This window comes from Garra rufa, chromosome 1 (assembly GCF_049309525.1).
Source record: "Garra rufa chromosome 1, GarRuf1.0, whole genome shotgun sequence".
In the NCBI taxonomy this organism is placed as follows: Eukaryota; Metazoa; Chordata; class Actinopteri; order Cypriniformes; family Cyprinidae; genus Garra; species Garra rufa.
This window is the reverse complement of record NC_133361.1, coordinates 73,132,254-73,153,675: the sequence shown is the minus strand read 5'-3', so window position 1 is coordinate 73,153,675 and position 21,422 is coordinate 73,132,254. Positions and strand designations below refer to the sequence as shown.

General features: G+C 38.6%; 1 protein-coding gene across 1 annotated transcript; it reads left to right on the top strand.

Moving 5' to 3' along the window:
- Nucleotides 1-3,395: 3,395 nt before the first annotated feature.
- On the top strand, nucleotides 3,396-8,872 carry LOC141319814 (interferon-induced very large GTPase 1-like). The gene is made up of 3 exons (XM_073833273.1): nucleotides 3,396-3,477; nucleotides 3,800-3,855; nucleotides 4,175-8,872. The coding sequence occupies exons 1-3, from the start codon at nucleotides 3,396-3,398 to the stop codon at nucleotides 8,870-8,872; spliced, it is 4,836 nt and encodes a 1,611-aa protein (XP_073689374.1).
- The last annotated feature ends 12,550 nt before the right edge of the window (nucleotides 8,873-21,422 follow it).

Sequence of the window (21,422 nt, the reverse complement as noted above, 5' to 3'; positions counted from 1 at the left end):
CGATATATCACGATATATGTGACTGAAAAAGAAAAAAATACCCATAATAAGGAAATCTTATGCATTTATTAATGCCAACATTTCCAACACTGTGCAAAGAAATATGCATTTGCATAATAACTCACTGCCTCCTGGTCTTAAATGTAAACACTGTACAGCTAGACAGATAAAAGTGCCTGAACATTAAAAAACAACATGAACATTAACTAACATGTGTAAACCATGATACTGAAACGTCAGTAGTAAGTTACTGTAAAGTGCTTTATGTTAACCTGGACAGTGGTCTCATCAATGCATATTCTTCTTGAGGAACACTAACGCCTGTTTCACACACACTCCGTCTGCAGTGCGAATGCAGTCCATGTGCGTTACGTATGCGATGCAGAAGCAGCACGGACTCGTTTTGCTTTCACACAGGACACGTTTGCAGTCCGTTCCTGATCCGCGGCTGTTTACCACAAACACACCATTTATCCGTTATTTTGATTTCAAATACAAACGTGCTTTTTCAGCATTGGGATACTCTTTTATCACAGTACACTAATACAATTCTAGATATATTCACGTTTAAACTCAACGTATTATAAACAACGTATTATTCAATGCACTTGCACAGCAACCGCGTGCAGTGTGAACGCTCTAATCCGTTAACATTGGTGCGGAAAAAAATACTCAACGCATAAGCACTGCAGACGGAGTATGTGTGAAACAGGCGTAACTGATCAGCATGCTCAACCAGCGGGTGCGTCTTTGATTTGTTTTTCGTTATCTTCCGCCATTCTTCTTACTTCTCTTTTTTTCTGCGCTTCTTCTCTGATGTTGTAAGATAACTTGTGTTCTTCACTGGCCGCTGCTTCCGCCACTTTACGCCTATTTACTCGAACAGCGCCCCCCACAAACAGAATGGTAGATATTGGGTAGTGACAGTGACACTGACGACGGGTAAATTAATCATTTGTGTTGTAATAAAATATCGATATTGGCCGTTAGTGTATCGATTATTTATTGCGACAGAGAGCACAACAATATCTTGCAATATCGATTTTTTTCCCCACCCCTACTGCATACGTCTGTGCTAAATGGTTCTTGAAGAACTGACTCCAGCTGCAGTCCACTCTTTGTCAATCTCCTCCACATTTTTGAATGGGTTTTGTTTCACAATTCTCTCCAGGGTGCAGTTATCCCTATTGCTTGTACAATTTTTTTTCTACCACATCTTTTCCGTCCCTTCGCCTCTCTATTAATGTGCTTGGACACAGAGCTCTGTGAACAGCCAGCCTCTTTTGCAATGACCTTTTGTGTCTCGTCCTCCTTGTGCAAGGTGTCAATGGTCGTCTTTTGGACAACTGATCAAATCAGCAGTCTTCCCCATGATTGTGTAGCCTACAGAACTAGATTGAGAGACTATTTAAAGGCCTTTGCAGGTGTTTTGAGTTAATTAGCTGATTAGAGTGTGCCACCAGGTGTCTTCAATACTGAACCTTTTCACAATATTCTAATTTTCTGAAATACTGAATTGGGGTTTTCATTAGTTGCCAGATATAATCATCAAAATTAAAAGAAATAAACACATGACATATATCAGTCTGTGTGGAATGAATGTATACATTATACAAGTTTGACTTCTTGAATGGAATTAGTGAAATAATAATAATAATAATAATAATAATACATTTTATTTAAAGGCGCCTTTCATGGCACTCAAGGACACCTTACAATCAAAAAATAAAACAACAACATTAATAAAAAAAATAATAATAATAAAAATAAAATAAATCTACTTTTTGAAGATATTCTAATTGTATGACCAGCACCTGTATTATGTCTGTAAATATATTAAGTCATTTAGTTTAAGTATATTAAATAAAAAATAAAAAAGCAAAGGCATCTGAAAACGTTTATTAAGCAAAAGTAAAACAACGAAACAGTGGTTGATGAGGCGGACTCTGGATGAGAAAATGTGAGATGTTAATGCAGATTAACTGGTTTATTTAAATGGTGCGCACTGCGTAGTACAATCTGTGCCATTCAGCCTGAGCTCAGACCAAACACATATTTGCTCATGTGATGAGAATATTTTTTAAGAGTGTTAATTACAAAGCCTCGTTTACATAATAGTTTGGCATTCAAGTACATTGTGAATATGTACACATTTAATTGGATTCATGTTGAATTAGAGGCTGCGTGAGAAAATTGTCGTTTGCTTTCAGTTTCGCTTTAAAGTAGCTGACTTCATTTTGGCTTGTTTATCAACTTATATTCTTCATTCTTGTGTTGTTATAAAAAACAGTTTAAATAGCCCATATGCTAGGTATTGTGTTTATTGTTTGTACATTATAATATTTTGCTTTATTTACCGGTGTTATTAATATGATTGTATAATTTTATGCTATATAGACCTACCAAATTATAACGAGCAGCAAACTACTTTTTGACATTTTAGAATGCCTAGTAAGACCCCGTTTACACAAAGGGAAAACACAGATATTTCCCTGTGGTTTGGCCTCTCATTTACACAAACCCTGTTTTTATTACAGAAAACAATTATTTCTAAAAACTCCGGCCAAAGTGGATAAATTTGAAAACGCTGTTTTCACGTTGTAGTGTGGACTGTGAAAACGGAGGCTTTTGAAAACGATGATGCATATTTATAGTCATGTGACGCTTACCAATAGATGTCTATGTTTACAGCAGTAATTGTGCCTGTGCCATTAACTGTCACACTGCTGCTAAAAAGATTTACCTTGTACACTCTTCAAATTACAGTCCTAAAATGATGACAGAAAATTTACTCACAGTTGCTGTCCTGCAAAACATGACGACAACTGCTTCTCAGATAAAATATGAATGAGTGCGATATAGACGCGTCAGTGGAGGATGACATATTTCCGTAAATTATACCGCCAGAAGAATTGCGTGAAAACTTATTATGTCTGTATAATTTTGGAGGCTTTACGCATGCGCAGTAAGGCGAATTTGATGTTTTCCTACGTTTCAGTGTGGATGAGAAACTGTTTTACAATTTGGAAGTAACTTGCCCAACACTGGACAGCACGTTACTTGTCCCACCAATGACAGTAATATACTGGACCACTGTTACAACACAATAAAGGATGCATATCGCTCCATCCCACAGGCAGCTTTAGGACTCTCTGATCACTGTGTGGTTCCTCTTATACTGACCTACAGGCGGAAACTGAAATCAGCAAAAACTGTAAAAATGACTGTAAAAAGATGCACTAATAAAACAGAGTGTGATTTACAAGCCTGTCTGCACTGATTGGAGTGATTTTGAAGCTGCAGCCACTGATCTGGATGAACTCACAGAGACTGTGACCTCATAATTCAGTTTCTGTGAGGGTATATTCCTACCTGGACTTATTTAACTTACAACAATGACAAACTTTGGTTCACAGCAAAGCTCAGACAGCTTCTTCAGGCCAAAGAGGATACCTACAGGAATGGGGAAAGAGTCTTGTACATTCAGGCCAGAAACACACTGAAAAAGGAGATTAGAGAGGCCTGAAATTAATTACTTACTAAAATACACCATCACTGAGGCGAATCAACAGCTTACTGAAGACCTGAGTTTTATTGTTGATTCAAAGCTGGTCTCACACCCTTTTGCCTTCGTCACCAAGACACATTTCTTGTGTGTGTACGCACATTGGACACCAAAGCTCTTTCTGATTCTGAAAAAAAAAACTTGAAAATACTGCACACTTAAATAAGTAAAAACATATATTGTTTTTAAAGGCTTATTTATAAGCTACATTTGTTTGTTTCTGCTTCTTTTAAGGTGAATCAAAAAGTATGGAGCACACCTCAACATCAGAAACTGGAGAAAAACACAAAGTGAGTGCCTGGTTATTTCACAACAAGGACATTTTACTAGTACAAACTACAACCTACCTACTTTCTTTCTTACTTTAACCGTGATGTGGTATTAATGGTTAGACTGTTTAACGTCTTCAAAATATAAAACACTCTTTGGTAAACTCTGAGTTTTTATATGTTGCTCATTTTTGGTAAAGTTTACTATGAATCTGTAATCGTTTTTAAACAAAATGAACAATTTCTTCATTAAATTAAGTTCGCTTAGGTGTCAACTCAAGAATATTTTAATTAAGTAATTAAATGAAAGTAAATGTTTTGTTGCTTATTTATTCCCTAGGGAAACAATGAAAACTTTGGAACAACAGAAGTTAATCCAGATCCATACCAACAACAGGAAGAGAATGAAAAACTTAAACATCTGTTGCAAAGACTTCATCTTGAAGGCAAACACCACAAACTGAGAAGCGGAGATGTTCTTCAGATAAATGAACATTCATTACATTCCCCTCAGACTTGTGCTGAAGATGAGCTGGTTCAGACTTTCATTCAAAAACTACTGATGATGAACTACAGAGCAAGAAATGTTAAAACTAAAGAAACCACTGAACAGGGTCAGATACAACAAAACCACAATGATGGTATTTTTGATGTTATTTATATAAATGATACTTTTTCTAACGAAGGAACAAGTCAGTCTGAGCGAATTCACCCGATGGATGTTCAGATGGCTGTGTTTCATTGTGCTGATGGTTTGCTGAAGCAGCTGATGGTGACTAAACTGTCCCAGTGTCAGTACGCTCTACCTCTGCTTGTTCCTGATCCATTCACACAACAGATTGAGTTTCCTCTCTGGACATTCAGACAGATCAAGAAAAGCTGGAAGACGAGAAACACCAACAATGAAATCATCAGTCAAACCCAGCCGGTCTACAAGACACTAACTCAAATGGTGTTTTTCTTCAGGTTTGGCTCTGTGTCTTCATCCAAGTCTCAGCTGATGAACAGTCTGATCAATGAGAAACACAACACATTCTTCCACAGGAACTGCCCCGGCAGCAGCACAACCAGGGTCCTGATGGATGGAGTGGTGGAGATTGCCTGGTTCTGCCCATCTGGATCAATGGATGATAAATTCACAGAGTGTGTTGCCTTCTCTAATCTACATGGTGATGCAGGAGACCATGAGAAACAGCTGCAGATCCTGACTCAAATGGCCTCAGTCAATGTTGTTCTTCTACCACAACTGGACTGGAATGACAAAAGAATGATACAACTTAAACAGCTCTACAAGGACTCAAAGCCACTCATTTGCCTTACAGATAATGTTAACTCTTTAACTAATATAATGAAAGGGAAATATAAGATGGGTCTGAAAGACAGAAATCAGTCAGATGTTTCTGAAGAGCTCAGAAGAGCTATAAATGAATGTCTCTCAGAATCATCTTCCAATTTCAGTTTTGAAGATTTGTCAAAACACTCAGACATCAGAGTAGATGAGGAAGTTGATGAAGACTGCAGGAGAGGAAGAGAAGCAGCACAGCAGATGATGACTTTACTGAAGAATGAAGATCTGACTAAAATCAAAGAATCATTTCTGCCTCATCAGGGGAAACTGTGGCATCAGTGGAGTCAGCAGAACAAAGAACTACATCGACCTCCAGCAGGTGAGACAGAACAGGAAAGAAACAAAAAAAATGCATCATTGAAGGAAATCCGCCAACAGCAATATGATTCTGACATTAGTGAGTTTGTACAATTATTTTTGAAAGAAATGTGCTTAAATGATGCAAATATGTTTTTCCTCAAATGGCTTGGAAATCTTCTGGATGAATATACATCAGTTGGTCTTTCTGCTCAACATCAAAAGTATGATGAAAAGTGGACAACAGTTAAAAAACTGAAAGAAAATCGTGATCCATCTGAGCAACTCAAAGCTGAGCAAACTGAACTTGAGAGAAGATCTGAGGAACTTCAATCTGCAAACTTTGGTTTGGAGCACATCATGAGGGAGATCGGTCAAATCTATGAATCATGTTCATCTGTGAGGAAGAACAAGAAAGACCTGGAGACTGACTTCTCTTCTCTCCCGAGTCTCGCAGCAGAGATGATGATCTCTGGATATCCACTGGAGCTGATGGATGGAGATGCTGCTCATGTTCCTGTGATCTGGATCTCTGCTGTTCTAGATCAACTCATCCATTTTCTGGGAGACCAGACCAGAGTCTTTGTGCTGTCAGTTTTAGGAGTTCAGAGCTCTGGGAAATCCACCATGCTGAACGCCATGTTTGGGCTCCAGTTTGCCGTCAGTGCTGGCAGGTGCACCAGAGGAGCTTTCATGCAGCTGGTCAAAGTGTCAGACGAGATGAAAACACAGATGAACTTTGACTATTTTCTGGTAGTTGATACTGAGGGTCTTCGTGCTCTAGAACTAGCTGGAAAATCAACAAGAGAACATGACAATGAATTGGCCACATTTGTACTTGGATTTGCAAATCTGACTTTGATCAACATCTTTGGAGAAAATCTGGCTGAGATGCAGGACATTCTTCAGATTGTTGTTCAGGCCTTCATGAGGATGAAGAAGGTCAAACTAAATCCCAGTTGTGTGTTTGTGCATCAGAATGTTTCAGACGTCACAGCTGAAGAGAAACACATGGATGGAAGAAGACGACTGCAGAAGAAACTGGATGATATGACAAAACTAGCTGCTGAAGACGACATGGGGGATAAAGAACATTTCAGTGATGTGATTAGATTTGATGTTCATAAAGATGTGAAGTATTTTGCTCAGCTCTGGGAGGGAAACCCACCAATGGCTCCACCAAACCAAAAATACTGTGAAAACATTCAAGAACTGAAGGAAACTATAATAACACATGCAAAAGAATCAGGTGGAATAAGGCTGATAGACTTAAAAGACCATATTAGAGATCTCTGGGAGGCTTTACTAAATGAAAATTTTGTCTTCAGTTTCAGAAATTCTCTGGAGACTTTAGTCTACAGGAAACTGGAGACCCAATACAGCAAGTGGTCCTGGAGTCTTCGCAGTGCAATGATGGAAACTGAGAACAAGCTATACAACAAAATAGAAAATGAAACAATTAATGAAGTTGAGGAAAGTGATATACTAAGTGAGCTGAAGGAGGCAAATGAAGAAGTGAAAAAATCAATGTCTGAGTTCTTTGATAAAGACACATATGCTTCTATACTGATTCAGTGGAAAACATCATTTGAAATTAAAATCAAAGAGCTTCAGGAAAGCATTGTGAGAGAAACAAAAAGGAAAATAAATGAGATTCTTCAGCAGCGAGACCAGAAGAAAATGATTGATGCTCAGAGGACACATCATGAAAACACTATTTATGAAAAGAGCAAAGAACTTGCCTTAAAACTCAAGAGAGAGTTTGATTTGATTTGGGGACAGAGTATGAAGACGATCAGAGACACTCTTTCAATCAAAGACATTGACATAATGAGAGATGTGAGAGAAATCCTCAGTGACACCTATGGAAGAGCTCTTATAGATCAACTGAAGGAGGACAGGGATATTTTCACTGTGTGGAGTTATTCAGATTATGTACAGACTAAGAGATCCACTGGACACATTAAAAAGGCCATAAGAGTTGTTAAAGAGACGTTAGGCTTGAGTCCTCTCTCTAATGAAGAAGAATCTCGAATAAAATCATTCGTCTCAGATGTTGTTCAGCAGTCAGACAAAATGATTCAGTCTTTTAACATTTCAAAGATAGGCTACAACAAAAACTGCATGCAGCAACTCACAGATTATGTCAAGAACAGAGTAACAAAGCATCAGAAAGATGAGCAATCAGCAAAATATGTGCTCAAGGATGAATTCTTCATTGATTTGGTTCTTTCCATCTGTACGAGAGCAAACAAGAGGATCACTGACCAACACAGACTGTTCAGAGAAGCCAATGATCCAGTGATATATTTTGAGAAGAAGAGAGAAGAGTACTATAGTATTTTCCAGAAATACTATCATGACGAAACATCAACAGCCATTTTTGGTGAGATCATCTGTCAGAAACTCAAACAGCCCATTGAGCAGAGCATCTACAAGAAGACTGCCAAAGATTTAGCAGATGAAATGAGAAAAAAATGTAAATCACTGAATGGAAATAGATCAAATCTGGAGAAACATATCCTGAAGACACTGGCAGAAGAGGAGGATTTTGACAAATACATGAACTACATTCATAATCCCAGAGATCACTTAAAGGATTTCATCAAAAATGAAGTCAGTCGGTACATCAATGATAAATTCAGTGTGAGTGTTTTACCCAAGATGAAGGAGAACATTGAACTCCTGCAGCAGAAGATCTTTGAAGCAGCTCATAAATCCACTGAACATCAAGTGAACAGTGGAGACGCTTATCTCTGGTTGAAAATTTTCACACAGCTGATCTCAGATGAGCTGATCTTTTCTGTAAACGACTTCAGTGGACTAAAGCATGATGGAGTTAGTGTGAAACTCCTAGAAGATGTGATAAGAAAGGTACTTCCGTCAATAATGTCTGATGTAAGCGCTCATTTCAGTGACTTTCTGGGGAAATTGGACTATAAAGACAGACCAGATGAGCTCCTGATTGATCACTTCTGTCAGTGCTGTTGGGTTCAGTGTCCGTTTTGTGGAGTCACCTGCACAAACACCATTGCAGACCATGATGGAGATCACAGTGCTGCTTTCCACCGAATTAATGGACTTAATGGGTTCTGTTATGCTGAAACAAAGAATCTTTGTAAAGAGTTTTGCTCAAATGTAGTGACAAGTAGTGAATTGTTTAAATCATCAGATCATCGGTTTCCATTTAAAGAATACAAAAGAGCAGGAGGAGTTTATGCAGAATGGAGCATCACCCCAAATGTTTCTGAGCCTGACTACTGGAAGTGGTTTGTGTGCCGATTCCAGAAAGATCTGGAAAAGCACTATCAGAAATCATTTCAGGAGAAGGGCAAGATCCCAAAACACTGGAGAACATACAAAAAACAGGATGCAATTGATAGTGTAAACTGATGTTGTACTACAACCCATCCATATCCCTTTAAATCATCTCAACTAAGAAAAATGTCCAGTTATCCTCATGATAAAAAGGGTGAGCTATATTGAAGTTTAACAGTGAAGCACATTTGATTCTGCAGAGTCATAGTCAATGTTCCCTTTAACTTTTATTCTTGCTGAGAAAATCTTTTTCTATTTGGTGGATCTTTTGAGCACTGTACATGTACAAAAAGTAGTTTAAGGTGTTATTTGTATTTACATTTTTGCTTCTTTTAGTGTGATCTTGAAAATTACTATCATAAATCATTTTAGGAGAATGTTAAGGGGGTAAATACAGGAAAGAAGATGCACTTGCAAGTTTAGAGGTATCTGAGAATTTTGTGTGACAGTTTTTTGGTTTAAATTAGAAAATATAGTGTGATATCTATGCTAGCCTAATGTTCATGAGTAAAGTTCAATGTAAGAATGTAAGAAAAGAAGATGTCAGACAATTTTGATTATAAAAAGGGTGATTTATTGCAGAGTAACAGCAAAGAAAATACACAAAGCACCGTTCATACAGAAAATGGAGTTAAAATTAAGGATGGCCATTTTTAGAAATTTCTCATTTCGATCATTAATAGGTTTAGTACTGTTAAAATAAAGATATGACAAGAAAAACTGTCTATGCAAACATAAATACATGATTAACACTGTTAGATTTTGATGCTGCAATATTATTACAAAAGAAGCATCTAAAAAGTAATAGATGCCTGAGGTAAAGCTGAAGAGTGTCTTTATGCCAATAATAAACTGAAGCCTGTTCTATGACATCCTATAATATTAATCAGATAACTTAGATACATAACATAGACGTTACATTACTACTTGTATCTGCACAAAAGGATGCAGATGCAAGTGAACGGAAAGATCTGGAGGCTCTCCATTACTTTGAGGGAGATCTATTGTAATCTAACTGTAGTGCCCACCCTTGTCCAGTTGGTGGTGAGTGTGCTGCAGTGTGGCAGCAAACAGAGCACGGGATCCAAAACAAAAACGAAACCATCACAAATCTTTTTCTATACATTTGATTACACACAGGCAGTACCCAGTGTAAACTACAGCGATCTGTTAAGAACCATGACAGAGCACCAAAACGGTATTTTTTGCTTGGATTTTCTAATTAAATAAACAACATTTGAAATCTGAGATTTTGTTTCATATCAAAAGTAGCACATAACTTAATTTATAAATGCATTGAACAGAGTATAATGGGCCTATAGGCACACCTTGAAAACTGATTTTTTTTTCACTGCTCCAATGGTGTACATGTCACAGAGACATCAGGCTCTCCCTCATAAAGCTTTTCCACTGGGGCTCGGCCACAAGGGGGGGCTAATCCATCACCAACATTTGACCAGAATCGCTTGTTATTTCTTGTGTAACAATGGTGGTCGAGATGAGATGTAAAGATGGAGATGATTGATAAAATAATGTTTTACTTTGAATTAGGAATGTCATTTAAAGACAGTGCGGTCTCTTGCATTAAAACACGAGTACATTTTTAGCGAAAGGCACCTAAAACAGATTCTTAAGTTTAACGGGCTTTGCCATTAGAAATGTGCTGCTGGCTTAAATGAAGTACTCAAATTCATCATTGACCAGTTGAACGGTCCCTGACGCCTCCACAGATACCGCTGGATGGATCAAAAATGCCTGGAAAATGGTATATGAGTACAAAAAGAGGATGTTCTAATAGTTTTGAAAGAGCTGGATCCAGAAAGTGTATTACTTTGTCCTCTACACCAACTGCATTGTCTGCAGTATTTTTCTGAAGGTCCCCATTATATTTGGCACATAGATTCTTATGATAAACTGACACCATATGGAATCTGTATAAACGAGTGCAGAGACAGATTTTTCGTCAAATTATCTGGCTCAAGGCAGCACATACAAACCTGAAGTGATAGCTGGTTACTTTGTGGAGAATGTACTGCAAACTGGGGGATGTCTATGAATTGTGAGATGCGACCTGGGAACAGAGAATTTGATGTGTGACATCCAGATGTTCTTCAGACGAAATGATGGTGAGCGAGCAGGGCCCCACATATTTACATTCACATATTCACAGTATAAGCTTCAGCCATGTTTGTGTATACATGGCCTAAAGCTTTGTTTCCTCTGGTGTGGCAGAAAACGTTTTGATGAAATTTGGGGAGCACTGCCTTTAAGTTAGAGTGATTAAAATCTCAACATGTATCTATCTGTTAACATCTCAAAAAAATGTGTTTTGGGGTTTCATGACCTGGGGATTACAAATTGAAGAATTTGTTAATATTTTTTGATCCAAATTATGACATAGCATCACATGAAAAACTAAGGTGAAGTACACTGTATTTAGCATTTATGGTAAATATGAGGACATCAGACAAATTATTCTGTCAAGCAAAGTTTGTAGCAAGAGGTTCCTGCCAGTTCCTGTTCTCTTGCAGTTCCTGAACATCTGGCAGGTTTTCCAAGTTAAGTGTGAATTCTAAGCTCAAGGTACAACTGTGCCTTTTGTTTAGCAGCTATGCATTTGAATGACACTTGTATTGTAAATAGATCAAGGCTGGGAAAATCCTTTTACTAGGCTGATTTCCTGTACTCTTCTGTTCTGAGCTTTTGTCAGACGACTTTTGATGACTGCAGCGACACACACCTCAATAAAGAGAAACTTCTGCTTCAAGATATCCAAAATGTCTCCTGGTCTCTAAGAAAAAGTTTACAACAATTGCAATGTTATATTGTCCCAAAGTCCATTTCCATTGTTGTTTCACGGGCTATGTGGCGTCAGTGCACAGAACTGGGAGTACATCAATTTAGTACGAGTTTTCGGGTGGGACATCTTGGATTTGACTGCTGTTCCAGGGCACTGTCATGGGTACAAGGTTGGAAAAAACAGAATACGGCATAAGACTCCAATACAATCATAAAGTAATTTATTTGATCACAAATAAATCTTCGAATGAGTAAAACTGCTTGTGACTGTGTCTATAGTATTATAGATTACACAACATTATTATATTAATTTCAAAATAATTGTATTTTTCATTATTATTATTTTAAATTATTGTCCCAGGTTTAGTAGGGAACTCTTGCAATAAAGAAAGAATTGGCTCTGTTAGCTAAATTAAGCTAAAGGACCTGTTGCTATTACAACATCTCCGAGATGGGCTTTGAGGAACCAATCAATCCAGATCATGCCAAATCATCAACAGTCCAATCCAGTTAACTGAGTTGGCAATGTATGAAGAATGGACCACTGTGTTGTGTAAGTGTGACACCTGCAGTATCTCACAAAAGTAAGTACTAGCCCTCACATTTCAGCAGCCATTTTAGTATATATTCTCAAGGGACAATACTATGGAAATTAAACTTATATATATTTTAGAGTAAACAATGTGCAGCTTGTATAGCAGTTTAGATTTACTGTCCTCTGAAAATAACTCAACATACAGCCATTACTGTCAAAATAGCTGGCAACAAAAGTGAGTACAAGTGATAACAGCAGTATGTTGTTTAACCATGCAAAGCCACATGTCCTCTTTATCATGTTTATCATACAAACTTGTGAATCTTGTATTAGAGCAATTAACCCTCTGGGGTCTGAGGTTGTTTTGAAGCCCTGGAGAAGTTTTGACATGCTCTGACATTTGTGTTTTTTCAGCTACTTTTAAACACACAAATGACACAAGTCTGATAACACTATAATTAGCACAAACTAGGCTACAATAATATGTGAGCAGCATGTGTGTACATTATTGTGTTTTTGAGAAAACAACATTTATGCGTAGTTAGTGAAAAACTAAAATTGTTAAGTCATTGAAATGAGGCCATAAAACACATACAGAACATTTGTTCACAAACCTTTTGAGAACTTGGTGTTATAGCCTTGAGTTTTTGCTTCAAAATGATGTGAAAATCATCATGTTTACTCACTTAGAGAAAACAAGGCATTGTTTTTATTTTTCAAAAGCACTTTTTGGTTAGAACTGCTGTATGCGAGAAGGCGTGAATGATCATGAATAATGCTGTGATTCACACCCGAGAAGACAAAGACCCGCATAATGAGCTGCATAATGAGGCTTTCAGTGAGGTGAATCACTGAGATGGAATTGCTACCAAAAAAGAATGTGAGAAAAAAAGAATTGTATATACTTTGTTTATTTAGAATATATAACTATCATGCAAACAAGAGTACTACAAGAGGTGGATGGTTTGTAAAAGCCCACTCACCCACCAATAGTAATAATAGACTCGCTTTCATGGTATTGCACAAAAAATGAAAAAAAAAAAAAGTTTACATGTTATGTCATGTGTACATCCAAGTGTATATTACACATTTTATGTAGTGCTACAAAAGATACAGTCAGGGCAAAAAAGAGCAAACAGGGACAAAGCAAGATACAAGAAAAAAGGAGGTGGTCAACAGAGCACACATATCTGAACCCAGTCAAATGTTTTTGTGCCACTCCTGAAAACAGTTCCTATTCAACTGAAGACACAAGTGAACATTGCATGCCTGACATTTCCATGGTGTTAAATGTTTTTTACCATTCACTGCCTTGCAATGCACACAGCACCGGCGACCAACAGTGGCAACATTTCTTGCATCTGTGGTCAGCTCTGCTCCTGGAACTGGAATATGATCAGTACTGGTCCTGTCTGGTGCTGCTTTCTGTGATACACCACAGAGCTCTGTGACAATTTGTTCCATGAACTCTTTATGGGACTTGTTTCCATATAGCTCTTTGTGCACAAGGAAAGCGTTGGTGGCTGCAATGTCCAAGAAGTGCAGAAAAATCTTTCTGTACCACTTCATGGCTTTGTGCTGTGTTGAGTAATACTGCAGCAGCTGATCAGAAAGGTCAACTCCCCCCATGTGCCGGTTGTACTCAGTCACAGGTGCAGGACATGGAAATGTTTTCGTTCTCCATGTGTCTTTTGTTTTCACCCTCCTCTGCACAGTGTCTCCTGTATAAGCAGAATGGATGGTTGAACAGACAGAAACCTCTCTTGTGTCCATCCACTTCACAAATACAAGAGGTCCATCCCGAATCCACCTGATGGATCCCCTGGCAGATTTTTTAGTAAGTGAATTATCGGCATTCCGGGGGCACTCCTTCCTGTTGTCCCTGTAAGTCCCACATGCACCAAACTTTATTGCAAACAAGGCTTTTAGGAGTTTAGGACTTGTATAAAAATTGTCCATGTACACATGGTACCCAGAACCCAAAAATGTTCGGTCCAAAAGACATGTGACGGCATCATATGACAGTCCATGGCCTGTGGGGAAGTTGTTCTTTCCTGTGTACACAGAAAAGTCCACAGTGTATCCATTCGAAGAGTCTGCTAGAACAAACAGTTTGAAACCCCACTTGGTTGGTTTGGCTTTCATGTACTGTGTCATTCCTGTGTTTGCTTTGCAAGCCACCATTCTCTCATCCACTGCTAAATTTCTTCTAGGATGATAGATAGCTCTGCAAGCCTGACGGATAGTGTCCATAAGAGGTTTAACTCTGAACAGGCGGTCATGTTCGGCTGTGCCCCTCTTTCTGTCGTTCTCCGTGTCTTCATCCGGGTGACTCATGTGGATATTCCATGAAATTGTACGGTATCTGTCCCTCGACATAACTGTAGCTGGAAAAGGCACGGAAAAAGCACTGCTCCGTCTCCAGTAGTCCCTGACGGAACTCAACTTTACCATGCCCATGTAAAATATGAGCCCAAAATACCTGTACATCTCATTGATGCTTACATCTGTCCATTTATATTTGCGTCCCTTTGCAGTTGCTTTGGAAGCCTGAGCATTGGTGTTGTGGCACAGAGTTGACACAGCACTCTCTGAAAAAAAATGTTTGAAAAGATCCATTGGAGAATGTGAGTCAGTAGACCGCAGCTGCGGACCAGTTTCTCGTGCAGGCAAGAAGCGATGATTCTGTGGAATCATGTCAGCCTCAGTTTCTGTGTTCCATGAAAGAGTGGACTGCCTGTAGATTGCTGTTGTCTTTGCTGTGGCTCTCTTCAAAACGGGTGCTTGGTAATTTTCGTCGGCAATTCTGATAGAAAATACACACAGATAACAATTAGAGAATCTATAATATTTTCATTGTCAAAAAATAAGGCCATGCTCCAAAAAGACAACACTGTTTCTGTAATGGCATATGAGTACACATACTGTTTGAATTATGACTATGTAAACACAATTACATCTGTGAAGTATTATTTCTGTACACTTATAAATGCTCATAACAAAAGAAAATAATCCATATTACAACAAAAACAACAGTTTTGGAACACAATAAAAGTATATATATTATGGCAATGTAAAAATAATTGCATATGTAAAATATTACATCGTTGCACTTACTCGGTGTGATTCTCCATTGCACTGAAAACCGAACGACACCTGCGTGCGCCTGTGCGTGGTGCAGTTGAGGGCGAGCGTGATGCAGCCACATCTCTGAAACAAAAGAAAAAATAATGAAACTGTTAGCATACATTGTCTAAAGTAAACCGATTGGGTATTGATGGTCACTCAGTGTATTTGTATATCTACTGATGGCCCATACAGAAAGGACAAATATCTGTTAACAAGCGTATTATTTCAAATATTCACACCCGAGAGACATTCGTGAAGGTCATAAACCCATATTTTAGCAGACCATTCACAGGTCTTTGTAAACACAAGCTACGTTGATTAAATAATAGTATAGCTTAAACTAGGTCAGACGGAAGGACATTTATCGTAAACTTATAATTATAAATAATTGCATATGTAAAATATTACATCGTTGCACTTACTCGGTGTGATTCTCCATTGCACTGAAAACCGAACGACACCTGCGTGCCCCTGTACGTGGTGCAGTTGAGGGCGAGCGTGATGCAGCCACATCTCTAAAACAAAATACAAAAAATAAACTGTTAGGATACATTGCCAAAAGTAAACACCCAGTGTATTGTTATATCTATTGATGGCCCGTATAGGTCAGACACATATCAGACAGAAGGACACGTATTATAAACGTATAATTATAAAACTATAAGTTAAATATATAGTATAATAGTATAAATATATAGCTGATATTACAAAATTCTGTACAAAGGCGTGAGACGGATTTTTTGCATGATAAGCTAACACAAAGTGATCGAAATATTACAAATTTATTAAGTGCGTGGCAATGCCGCGATAATCTTGCAATTGAGCATAAACACGAACATATGTAAACTTTCAAAAACTAGCTCAAGGCAGATCTGGTCTGAGAATACAGGTTTTATATTATCTGCAAAATAAACACTTACTCGTCAGAGTTTACATCTTCAGCGGGATCAATTCGATGCTCAAAATGCAACCGATCTTCATCTGAGTTGCAGTCTTCCTCAGAGGAAACGGTGAATTCTTCATCACTGTCCAGAATCATCTGCAGGGCATCTTCACCGGAGTAGCGTGCCATGGTCAAAACGCGAGGCAAATATACAGTGAATCTAATGTGAAAACGCCATGCTCTTTATGGCATTGACCGGGGGGGCGTGAGCGAAACCGAAACTATTTTCCATATGAATCGCGCGGGGGGTGTGGCGCTCTCAACTAATTTCAGGTAATGAGGCAAGAGGGGGAAAAATGTACTTCTCCTGGTTTTCGTAAAGTTACACAAACTGATAATGTTTGTTTTCGATGAGATTTGCATCATATTAAAATAGACATTCTAAGCTTTCTGCAGTTATATGTCTTGTGTTTGTGTGACAAGGATTCGCAAAGTTACAATTCGTCTTTAGATGCGTTTCAGACTGTACGCCACTGAGAGAGAGAAGACAGAATGCGCATCCTGTTTTTTTTTATTATTTTGCAAAAAGCACACTATTTTGTTTTTATTGGGAGAGTAAAATAATAAAAGTAGACACCTTACAGTTTCAAAATATATATATCACTTATCTGTGTCACCAAAGTCGATAGAGTATTTTTAGTGTCTTTTAAACTGATCTTAAAAAAAGTAGGTCGTCGGCCCCAGAGGGTTAAAATTTGGTACAATTCTCTCATACTGACCACTGGATGTTCAACATGGCATCTCATGGCAAAGAACTCTCTGAGGATTTGAGAATTAGAATTGTTGCTCTCCACAAAGATGGCCAAGACTATTAGAGGTTCAGTAACACCCTGAAACTGAGTTACATTACAGTGGCCAGGATCATGTAGAGGTTTTACAAGATGGGTTCCATTCGGAACAGGCCTCGCAAGGGTCGATCAACAAACTTGAGCACTCGTTCTGTGCGTCAGGTGCAGAACCTGGCTTCAAAAAACAGATGCACGAGTGTTGCCAGCATTGCTTAAGAGGTTGCAGAAGTAGAAGGTCAGCTTGTCAGTGCTTAGACCATATGCCACACACTGCAACAAGTCTGTTTGCATAGGCGTCGCCCCAGAAGGAAGCCTCATCTGAAGCTGGCTCACAAGAAAGCCAGCAAACAGTTTGCTGAAGACAACCAAGAGCATGAATTACTGGAACCATGTCCTGTGGTCGGATGAGACTATAAGATAAACTTGTTTGGCTCAGATGGTGTCCAGCATGTGTGGCGATGCCCTGGTGAGGAGTACCAAGAAAATTGTGTCTTGCCTACAGTCAAGCATGTTGGTGGTAGCATCATGGTCTGGGGCTGCATGAGTGCTGCTGGTTCTGGGGAGCTGCAGTTCATTGAGAGAAACATGGACTCCATTATGTACTGTACATTCTGAAGCACAACATGATGCCTTCCCTCCATAAACTAGGCCATAGGGCAGTTTTCCAACATGATAACGATCCCAAACACACCACCAAGATGGCAACTAACTTGCTGAGGAAGCTGAAGGTGATGTGGTGGCCAAGTATCTCTCCAGACCTGAACCCTATTAAGCACCTGTGGGGCATCCTCAAGCGTAAGGTGGGGAAGCAGAATTTGTCTAACGTCCAGCAGCTCTGTGATTTCATTATAGAGGAGTGGAAGAGGATCCCAGCAACAACCTGCAGCTCTGATTAATTCCATGACCAGGATGATTAAAGCAGTGCCAGATAACAGTGGTGCTAACACAATATATGGTCAAGTTCACTTAGGGTGTACTCACTTTTGTTGCCAGTTATTTTGATAATAATGGCTGTAAGTTTATTAATTTTCAGGGCACAGTAAATCTATACTGCTATACAAGCTGCACATCACATTGACTACTCTAAAATATATCCAAGTTTCATTTCTATAGCAGTGTTTTTCAACCACTGTGCCACGGTACACTAGTGTACCGTGAGAGATCGTCAGGTGTGCCGTGGGAAATTATTCAATTTCACCTAAACAGGCCCAGGTTTCACACTAAGTAGGTAGAAATATGAAACATCAAAAAAGACTGTTTTCATTGTGTTTGTTTGATTCCTATTCAAGACACTTCGATAAGAATGGCTGTATATTGTTAATATAGGCTACAGAGTTAAATTTTTTGTGCCAATTTTATGTCAAGGGCCACTCACGATTTTCAAAGAGTAGCCAAACTTCAAAGTAAAGACTCTCCGGGGGATTACCGTGAGACCAGCGGTACTCAATGAAACAGAGTTTGATGCGGGACCAGACTTGTTGGCGGGTACAAGCAGGTAAATACTCCTGTGTGCAAGATACATTTTTTACACATTTAGATCTCAATGAGCCAAACAACTTTCGCAATGCATGTCATAGGCTCTGCCCAGCAGGAAGTCGGTTATTCTGGGTTTTGTCTAAAATCCATGTTGTGGAATTTGATATACTCATCCTAGGTTTTTTACCTGATTACCTGATGTATTAATGATAGTTATACACTGTTGTTATATATAAATAATCTTCATGTTAATTACTTTTGTTTGTTGTTGAATGTATGGAAACCAAATGCTGCTTTACTGTCAAGAACAAAAGGCCAGGGAAAATGAGTGGAAGACTCTGCAGTAAAGTTGGCTCCTACAAAGATCTTCACATGGGATTTGGAATACCTGAAGAGGACATTTAAAGTGAAGACCATAATGCAGCTAATATATGTGTGGTTAATATATATGTGCATTAGATGCACTGTAGTTCACTTTCATGTTATTGTTTTCCTTAGAATTTATATTACTGACTATATTCTGTTAAATATTCTGTGGGCATTCTGTAGTACCTTGCAAGTCTGCAATCATCAAGCAACACATTTGGAACAGGAAAAAAACAAAAAAAACATTAAAATCCTAATGCCACAATGCCGCTTAGGTAAAACAAGAAATACAAAGAGCTGGGGTAAATGTCTTCATGTCCTGGTTCTCTTTGAATAACTGAATAAGATAAAGGCACTTAAGGATTAAGAAAATATTATCAAAGAATTTGGTGATATGCATATTTATACCTGTATGCTGTATATAGATCCAGAGACACATGATGCTGGTGGGGTCGGTCAATGAGACTAACCACTGGACATTCCTGGTTTGTTCCACTTCCATCCTTCTCCATAAACTACAAAAGCATCTTTTAAAAGCTGGTCAGCAGAAGTAAGCATAAATTGCTCTAAAATTTCTTGGTAAATGGGTGCAATATGACATTGCACCCCAAATCATCACAGACTGTGGAAAAATCTTTAAAATAGAGTGTTTTTAGGTTGCCGCAACATTGAATGCACGGTCTTGTCTTTCCTTTTCCCACTTTACCATCACAAGCCCCTTCAAACCACCAATTCCTCTCTGCCCTGAACCATCTCCGTCCAAATCCACCAGCTACGTCCCACACCTTCCAAACACCCATTCCAACCACATTTTGCCGCTGCCCATCTTCCTCTGACAACCAGGTCTGCTCCAGTTTCAATACTGGTAGATACTCAAGACAACACTGCTGGTTCACGTTTTGCATGTTTACAATTTTTGTGGTGGTGCTCATGCCCACTTTATACGGCCTCTTCAAAAAGCTGCAAATAAAAACGCTTAACAATATGTATCAACTCCTGTAAATGTTTTTCGTTTGTCTACAGAGCTACTTCATCACCCTGACTCCCTTTTGACCGGTTATGTACTATCAGGTCTCTCACACGGCTTTCATCCGGTGTCAAAAATCTCCTCTTCCAAAGCCTCATCTGTCCCAATATTCAGTCCGCTCTCACCAAACCTGAAACAGTTGACTTCCAAATTAAAAAAGAAATAGATGCCAACTGCGTCATTGGCCCCTTTTCTCTCTTCCCGGGTTAGCCCCATTGACGTAGCTTGCAGAAAATTTTAGGTAAAAAAAGGCCGCAGTTGCACTTTGGGTGTTTGAATCCTGCCTCGTGAAACCTTTCCCGATCCCATCCCCCTGTCTCTCTCTCCAACTAGCACTCACCTGTCAAATCTTCACTGTCTAGCTCAGGAAATCTCAGTCCAAACTCCCATTCAACCCCTTTTATAGACAACTTCAACTGTCCCTTCCCTCGTGTCTGGTTTCAAACGCACCATAAGTCCGTTCAACTTCTTTACGGTACCCCAACTGACAACTTTTCCAGCCATTCAATCCAAATAGGCATGGCCCAAAATAGCAGATACAAGCACTCGGTCAAGAAAGACAATTGATAGACATAAATATCAGTTGTAAAACAATAAGTAACAACAGTTAATATTTTATTCTTATATCTTTCCCCCCCAGACTGGAAAGGCTCATAGATGATGACTTCCAGAAAGCAGAGGATTTTGTTAAAAAAATGAAGTTGTTATATACCTTAAGCCTCTATGTATCCAGTGAGAAGTCCCACACTTGGCCAAATTCTCCCTATACAATAGCAATATATGTCCAAAAACAATTTAATGGAATCGATCCAGTCTGGAGTCAGATCTGGACACAGTACAGAGACCGCACTTGTACGGGTCACAAATGATCTTCTTATATGGGTGCTTGCAGCATTTTATTCCTGCTAGACATTAGACAGCTGCTTTTGAAACGATGAGTATTGTTCTAAAGGAACAATATCTGCTTATGCACTCCATCCGTCGAGAGGGCTAGAAATGATCTTCAACGAGTATTGACTGTGTACAAAGTGACCAACATCTGATTTTCAACCACTGAAAATGGGCAGTATTCAAGAACCTGGACATTAAGCCTCATTGAGATCCTCATTTCTCTGGGACTGAATGATGTAGGGCCTTGAAAATAAATATTCCAAAACAAAAGTTTATTAAGAATTAGAATCTAAAATATTGTGATCTTTTTAATACTTCTTGAGTTATAGGTATGCAAAGTTTGGAAAAAATATTTATGGCTCTCGGGAATGTTTAATGCAGCTGTCTTGACAGAGAGGAAACAAGATACATCTCTAGTTTCAAGATTTATTTGTTCTTCAGACATTACTCTTTCCAAAAATTTGATAGTTTTTTTTTAAATGAATCACATTTGATTTGTGACCACTGAAAATGTGAACAATTTAACGTGTTACTGCTGAAGCCTTTTTTAAAATCCTAATATCTCTAGGACTGAACAATGTAGGGCCTCGAAAATGAAGAATCCAAAACAAACGTTTATTAAGAACTAGAATCTAAAAACATATTGTGAAAAAACCTGAAAAGTGCCATTT